Raw genomic sequence first — 7,957 nt, 5'->3', positions numbered from 1 at the left:
GGACTTTGCGGATGCCCGGTTAACCGTTGGAGTACCAAACGACCTCCAAATGGAACGAAACTTGACCGGTAGTCTCCGGGTGGTATATTAAAGCCACTTGACAAGCCTCGGCCCATTCCGAGAAAGTTTGACACCCGCACACGAAAGAAAACAAGAGGGGTGCACCGGAGGAGATAGGAGCGTCGGATTGCAAAACGGACAACGGGGAAAATGCTCGGATGCATGAGACGAACACGTATGCAAAAGCAATGCGCATGATGACATGACAAAATGCAAAACGAAAAACAAAACCCGACCACGGAGGGAATATCATAACACATAGCCGGAAATGGCAAGAGTCGGAGTTGCAAATAATGGCAAGTTACATGCGGGGTGTTACACAAGGTCACGGAACCCGCAAGTTGATCACCAAAACATACATCAAGTGAATCAATAGAATACCCCATTGTCACCACGGGTATCCCATGCAAGACATACATCAAGTGTTCTCAAATCCTTAAAGACTCAATCTGATAAGATAACTTCAAAGGGGAAACTCAATCCATTACAAGAGAGTAGAGGGGGAGAAACATCATAAGATCCAACTATAATAGCAAAGCTTGCGATACATCAAGATCGTGCCAAATCAAGAACATGAGAGAGAGAGAGAGATCAAACACATAGCTACTGGTACATACCCTCAGCACTGAGGGTGAACTACTCCCTCCTCGTCATGGAGAGCGTCGAGATGATGAAGATGGCCACCGGTGAGGGATCCCCCCCTCCGGCAGGGTGCCGGAACAGGGTCCCGATTGGTTTTTGGTGGCTACAGAGGCTTGCAGCGGCGGAAATCCCGATCTCGGTTATGTTCTGGAAGTTTGGGTATATATAAGAGGTTTTGGCGTCGGGAATAAGTTAGGGGGGTCTCCGAGGCGGCCACGAGGTAGGGGGGCGCGCCCATGGGGGTAGGGCGCGCCCCCACCCTCGTGGGTGCCTCGGGACTCTTCTGGCCCATCTCCGATGCTCCGTGGGCTTCTTCTGGTCCAAAAATAATCTCCGTCAAATTTCAGGTCAATTGGACTCCGTCTGGTATTCCTTTTCTGTGATACTCAAAAATAAGGAAAAACAGAAAGTGGCACTGGGCTCTAGGTTAATAGGTTAGTCCCAAAAATCATATAAAATAGCATATAAATGCATATAAAACATCCTAAAAGGATAATATAATAGCATGGAACAATCAAAAATTATAGATACGTTGGAGATGTATCCGTCACGCCGGGACGCCAAGCCGCCAACCTGATCTCTATTATCCAACTACTACAACTAGTAATGAATTTTAGATAGAGTCACAAGTCGACACGCATGTCGTTATACAATATAATGACAGCACTTTGGCTCCTGCCGGCTAACAAACATGACACGCAGGCCATGTATAATTTACACACATGCATCACATACACATGAGCCATACTTTTCACATCAAACCCTGCAAAATAAAGTTACGTATAGAATCGCATTCTATCGGTTTGAGTGATCATGTACGAAATACAAGGCGCTACGCACACGGCGGTCCCGCCGAATTTTCCGATCATCGCGAGTCCGATTCGGATTTATGTTTCACAGTTAACCCCGATGGCGGGTACCGGCCGGTAGGGGTAGGTTGTGTCATGACCTCATCGACTCCGATCATCAAAAAACATAGCCATATCGATCCCCATGTGCAGTTGATCTCATCAACCGTGCAAACAGCCGATCTCATCAACGACAACAGATCTCATCTGCTGCCTCCACATATCTAATATGCATACGATCTAAATCCAAATCCTATATCAGAGGCTCTGATACCATTGTTGGGTTCTACGGTAGGGTGCATCGACTGCAAATTAAAAATTTCCTACGCGCAGAACAACCAGGAACATGCTACAAAAATGGATCACCGATCGTTACCACTAGACACGCAGTGCCGTGCAGCGGAAGAAGAGTTGGGGCAGCGCGTCCGCGTGGATCGTCTCCTCCTCGTCCGATCTCCCTCGAACAGCCGGTCGTCGTATCCCACGTACAAGTTCGCCAGAGCGGCGCAGGTTCACTGCCTCTAACGGTATCCGCGTGCAGGAGGAACACCGTGCAGCGGACTGCTAGGTCCGATCACACAGTCGGCGGCGGGTGGAGGTGGCTATTCGCAACACATGCAAACCCTAGTGACAGCGCCGAAGCTATCAACCGCATGAGTGTGCCCCACTCCACTTTATATAGGCGTCCGTCGCGGGCTCAACACTTGGGCCTTGCACGGACCTTAAAGCCCACAAGTCTACTCAGCCACAATCCGAATACAGCTCGGATCACATCCGACCAGTGTCCTCGAATCCGACCTCGTAGGTTCCTTCCCTTAAGCGAGCGACCCCTTAGGTTCAAGCCGGCTTGGTCGTAGTTCGGATCACCTCCGAACTGCACGGTTGGCAACGGCCTCTAGCAAGGCATGCCGAACACCAAGCAGACTATGAAGCTGGTTAGGCGAACCTGTACAACATGTCACACTTATGTTCCCTTTGCCACACGATATATGTTGTCGGGCTCAAGGCGAGATTGTCATCCTTGTGCTAGCCCGACATCTTTCTCGTTCCCGTGATGCCGACCATAAACCGGATTATCTCATAATCCTTGTCGCACGGCCATGCTTATCCTGGTCGGATCACACGAGGGGCTCAGAGTATATCTCTCCTATCGGAGGGGCAAATCCCATCTTGCTCGACCATGTCTCGTGGCATGGGTCTGGACAAGCCTGAAACCTACCTTTGTAACTACCCAGTCACGGAGTAGCGTTCGGTCGGCCCAAAGCAGGTCTGTCACCATCGCGAGTACATGTGCCAGCTCAGGTCTTAGGACATAGAACATATGTTGTATTAGAGACTCACAGATGACATATCGCTGCGTCTCATAGTTGGGTCTCTCCGACTCGGACCTTATCTCGACTCGGATCCGACTACGTCGAATCCGACCAGATCCTTCCAAGTCCATATTATCCGGTTAGCATCCAATGCTCCATGGCTAGTGAGACCAAGCCATCGACTGTGTCATATGCTAGTCTAGTCGGCTGGGCGTCCATACAGCCCTTTCGACTAGGGACCTTTTAGGACAGTCATCATACAATGCATAGTCCCACAAACAAGTCACGTACTTGCTGATACACATCATTGATAATGTCCAAGGACTATCTTTATTCATAAACACATAGGAAATATCATCATACATGATTGCTTCTAGGGCATATCTCCAACACTAATATATACTTAATCTCCAAAGCTTCCACTTCATTCCTCTACGATGGACTTCATCTTCTCCAGCTTCTCCTTGCTACCATGCCCAACTTTCAGCAAGTCATCAATCACACTCTCAATCCTCTTCTTCTCTTCTTGAAGAAAATCTCTATCCTCCTTGATCTCCTTCATGGCCTTCCTGGTGTTCCTGATGATATATGCCTGAGAAGAAAGGATGCACCTTTGCTCCTTAGCCAGCTTCGGCTTCTCCTTCTCCAGCTTCATCTTACACTGCTTCTCTAGCCCTTCCATCTTTTTCTTCACATCTTCAGCATCCTTTGATGACTTCTCATAGTCCATTTGTTGCTCCTTTTCATATTTCCAATCAAATAGCTTGCCAACATATGCAACAAGATCACTATATTGATTGCATAGGAACTCATTCTGATTCTTAAGCTTGGCTAGCTCTCTCTTATAAGCCTCTCTGTCAGTCAACCTACCACAGGTTTGCTCATGAATTATCTCCCAAAGTTTTGTTAGAAACCTTTGTAGTATGGCACGCTAAGGCCCAACAATCCAATCAACCATTCCATAGTCTAGACCTCCTTGCAAATAATAATTGAATTGAAACGGTAAGATTCATTTAAATTGACTAGACCATGAACAACTAGCAGTTAATTAATTGTGGGCATACCAGCCAAAATATGCATAAACAGAAGACATCCACAAAAACAGTACATTGACACACACCAGCATACCTGACAGAGAATAGCCAAACTTAGCACACCTAAATGACAACCAAATATGGCAAAGCACAACTAAACTGAATTGTTCCACCAAAACTAAAATGTAGCACTCAACACACCTACGAATGTACACTGTTTAGACTGGCAACACTATCTCAAAATTCTTGTTTCCAATAGTACAAATCAATAAATCAAGCTTATATCTTTAACATATACTACTATTTAACTACATAATGACAATACAATTCAGATTGACTTAGCTACAGACTAAACTTGAACAACAATATTCAGTACAATTCAGATGCAAAACTTGAATGACGACATTCAGTTAAATTCAGATTCACTAGACTACAGACTAACCTTTAACAACAACAAGATTGAGTTTAATCCAGTCAAAATGAACAAAATTCAGTTTAAGATGACTAGTCAGTACACACATATTGAAATCTAAAAACTACAGAGCAAAGTGGTGAAACAACAAGGCAAGGAAAAATTACCTGCATTGCACAACCCTAAAATCTCCTTCCAGTGTCTATGCCATCAAAAGCAACATATTTCTTGGAACTGGCCGAGTGAAGCTCACATTTGATGGACGGATCCGCTACCATGCCACAGAAATCTGGATCCACAATGGTCTCAGGGTTCGCCTGCAGTATCAGAATCTAAATAAACCAACAAATCCTTCCAAAGAGGCTCGAATGAGAGCTCAAACCCAAACTCCCCAAATCCAAACCCTAACCTAACCCAAATGTCTAGTTCTTGAGCAGTCTGAAACTTACCCACAAATTCATATCCATGTCGGTGTATTGGGAGTGGAGATCTTCCTCGCTGCTCTCTTCTCCATCTCTCCACGAAGGCATAGCATGGCGGCGACTAGAGAGGGGGGGGGGTTGTTTCCCTAAAGGGGAAATTCCAACCGAGCCGGCCCCGACCAGCCGTTAACGGCACGCCATCACCCTTGTCGCCATGTGAGGGGTTTACAATGTCAGAACACGCTAAAAAAATACTCAATGCTTTTTTTGTCATAGTCAATTATTCCGTGTGGTGATTTTTGACACGAATTGTAAAGTGGTGATTTTCGGCTAATGAGGCCGCTATGATGGCCTTTTGCATTTCACTCTTCTAAACCATGAGATGCACATTTATCCTTTTCGTTATAATCTTGAGATCGAGATCACATGACTATTCCCTCTCGTTTATTCGCCATCTCAAAAAAAGACACGAGCACACAGAGGGGATAGACATCATACCACATGGTCAGGATTGTAAGCATGATTGCTAGCTGCCCATGCCATGCTTTTATCTCCTTGGCATCTGCAACCCAACCCTATGTGCGTGCCTTTCCATTCACTCCCACCACCCACCATTACCAGATTATTACAGTGCGCACACCACACCAAAAGGGGGTCATTAAGGGCAATACTCTAAACTAATCATGGAGCAATGGAGCCTAAAGCTTGTTTACTGAGCAAAGCTTCAGACACCGTCCCCTAATCTCAGCACCCCTTTCTCCCTCCCTCCTCCCTCCCAACAAGGTTTAAGATAGCTCTGCCTTCTAGCTGCTTCTCCTTCCTCCCCAACCCCAATGGATGCAACTGCAGCTGGCAAGAAGATGAGCATAGGAGGAGAGAAAAAGGAGCAGAGGAAATCAGGTTCTTCCTTCTGGGGAGCCATGGCGTTGAAGAGCAGAAGCCAGCCAGCAGGAGCGGTAGAGAGCAAGAACAGCAGGAGCGAGAGGAAGACGACGACGACCACAACGAAAAGGAGTGTCAGCAGCATTGGCAGGAGCATGACTTGCCCAGGGTCAATCTGCGGCACCAAGGAGAGCGCTGTGCTGAGCAGGGAAAGCTGCCGGAATGGCGGCCGCAATGTCTCGAGCAGCAGTAGGTCTCTCAAGGCTCCGGACAATGACATCTTGTCCGCGCCCGTGGTGGCTTCCGGCGCGGTCGTGTCAGCGTCGTCGTCGTTCAACTCGGAGACCTCGGTGGCCACGACGGCGACCACCGCCAGCTCGTCGTCGTCGTCGTCGTCGGCTCTCTCGTCGCCGCTTTCGTCCATCGTTGCCGGCTCCAGGTCTTTCAGGAAGCTCTCCGGCTGCTACTACGAGTGCCACTCGGTGCTCGACCCCAGGACAAGCCTCGTCGGCGGCGCCGGCATGCTCCCCTGCTCCGACTGCGACGAGTTCTTCGTCAAAGCCGAGTCCCTCGAGCTCCACCGAGCAACCCGCCATGCAGGTAACCAAAAAGGCAGCTGATTAAAGCTTTACATTCTTCAATCATATATAATTTTGATGTAAATCCATTGATGCATGAATGATTGCAGTTTCGGAGCTCGGCGCGGAGGACACGAGCAGGAACGTGGTGGAGATCATCTTCCAGTCCAGCTGGCTCGTCGGGAAGCCGAGGGCGGCGCCGATTTGCAGGATCGAGAGGATTCTGAAGGTGCACAGCTCCGGCAAGACCGTGGAGAGGTTCGAGCAGTACAGGGAGCGCGTCAAGGCGAATGCGGCGAGCAGCACAGATGAGCTGGCCAGGAGGAGCTTCCCACGGTGCGCCGCCGACGGCAACGAGATCCTCCGGTTCCACTGCACCACCTTCACGTGCTCCCTCGGCCTCGCCGGCGCCACCTCCCTCTGCGGGTCGTCTCCGCAGCACTGCAAACTGTGCAGCATTATCAGAGACGGCTTCAGGTACTGAACCAACACCGGTGCAAATGTTCAGAGTTCAGAGCTAAAGTTTTGCAGGGCCTTCAGCTTGACAAACTGTGTGTTCGTTATCGCCAGGGTCGACGGCGATGGGAAAATTGTGACGATGGCGACGAGCGGACGGGCTCACGACAAGGCGCAAGCGCCTCTGTCCAGCGGCGGCGGCGGCGGCGGCGGCGGCGAGAAGAGGGCGATGCTGGTGTGCAGGGTGGTGGCAGGGAGAGTGAAGAAGCTCGTCGACAGCAGCAATTCTTCAGAGGAGTCTGGCTGTGACAGCGTCAGTTCCTGCTCAGATTTGGATGAACTGTGTGTCTTCAACCCAATGGCTATACTGCCTTGCTTTGTGGTGATGTATACAGTGGCTACTGAGACATAATCACATAGTCTGTGGTGTGGTGTGTAACATAACTTTGCTGCTAGTTTTGCTCCCTTAATTCGCTTCTCCTTGTAGCACCTCTGTTTCCCGTTGATGATCATCAGTTCATGATTCAAATTTTCCGGTTGCAAATCTTTTGAAGTCACATTTGAAAATTTCACAGGATTCAGACCATGAAAGCATCTCATCCCACAACTATTGATCATCAAAATCTGTATTATTTTTTTCATTATAATAAACAAAAGAAGGTACAAGATGAGAATATGGCCATGCAATAGGCTCCAAACCTGTAACATGCGCCAGCTTCCAAGATCTACCAAAATCAATGTCAATGCAGGTCTCTGTCCCTTTGTGCTGGGCAGATCAGACGCTTGCACCCATAAGCATATGTTTTGGGTTCTTCCGCGGAGCAACCAGACAAAGGATTAAGAACAAACAGTCACTTTGGAAGAAGCAATGAACTGTGCCACTGATTACTCAATCTCTTGTAATTCCCCTTAAGATGCTACCACCCAGCTGCATCCAGCTCAATCTACTTCACCAAATACATGTTTAATCAGTACTAATCCCAACCTAGCTAGTGCTGCTGTACACACAATGCTCTAGAAAACCTAGCTTAATCAGGCCCTAGCAAGTAGATAGAGGTATTTAATGGTTACCACTTGTACCTGTATTTTAATTCAAAAGGAGGTTTAGACAGGTACCACAAGCTGATTCCAGAACAAACAGGTCATGGGTCCAAGATTGGTCATGGATCATTGTTAATTTAGCAATGCCTGTGTTATGACCTGCTCTGTACATGGAGAACGACAAACTGAAAGAGACAGTTACAGCAAAGAATGTCAATGGCACAGCTTAGAAAGAAGATCGGTGTCCTCAAGTTGCTTGTTTTATTGGA

At 48.0% G+C, this 7,957-nt stretch overlaps 1 protein-coding gene across 1 annotated transcript; it reads left to right on the top strand.

The window, feature by feature from the left end:
* Positions 1-5,245: 5,245 nt before the first annotated feature.
* On the top strand, positions 5,246-7,233 carry LOC123099701 (uncharacterized). The gene is made up of 3 exons (XM_044521809.1): positions 5,246-6,213; positions 6,302-6,668; positions 6,762-7,233. The coding sequence occupies exons 1-3, from the start codon at positions 5,565-5,567 to the stop codon at positions 7,057-7,059; spliced, it is 1,314 nt and encodes a 437-aa protein (XP_044377744.1). The 5' UTR covers positions 5,246-5,564; the 3' UTR covers positions 7,060-7,233.
* Positions 7,234-7,957: the final 724 nt, after the last annotated feature.

Source organism: Triticum aestivum, chromosome 4D (genome assembly GCF_018294505.1).
Source record: "Triticum aestivum cultivar Chinese Spring chromosome 4D, IWGSC CS RefSeq v2.1, whole genome shotgun sequence".
In the NCBI taxonomy this organism is placed as follows: Eukaryota; Viridiplantae; Streptophyta; class Magnoliopsida; order Poales; family Poaceae; genus Triticum; species Triticum aestivum.
Note: the sequence above shows the minus strand (reverse complement) of the source record. Positions and strands in the feature narration are given on the sequence as shown.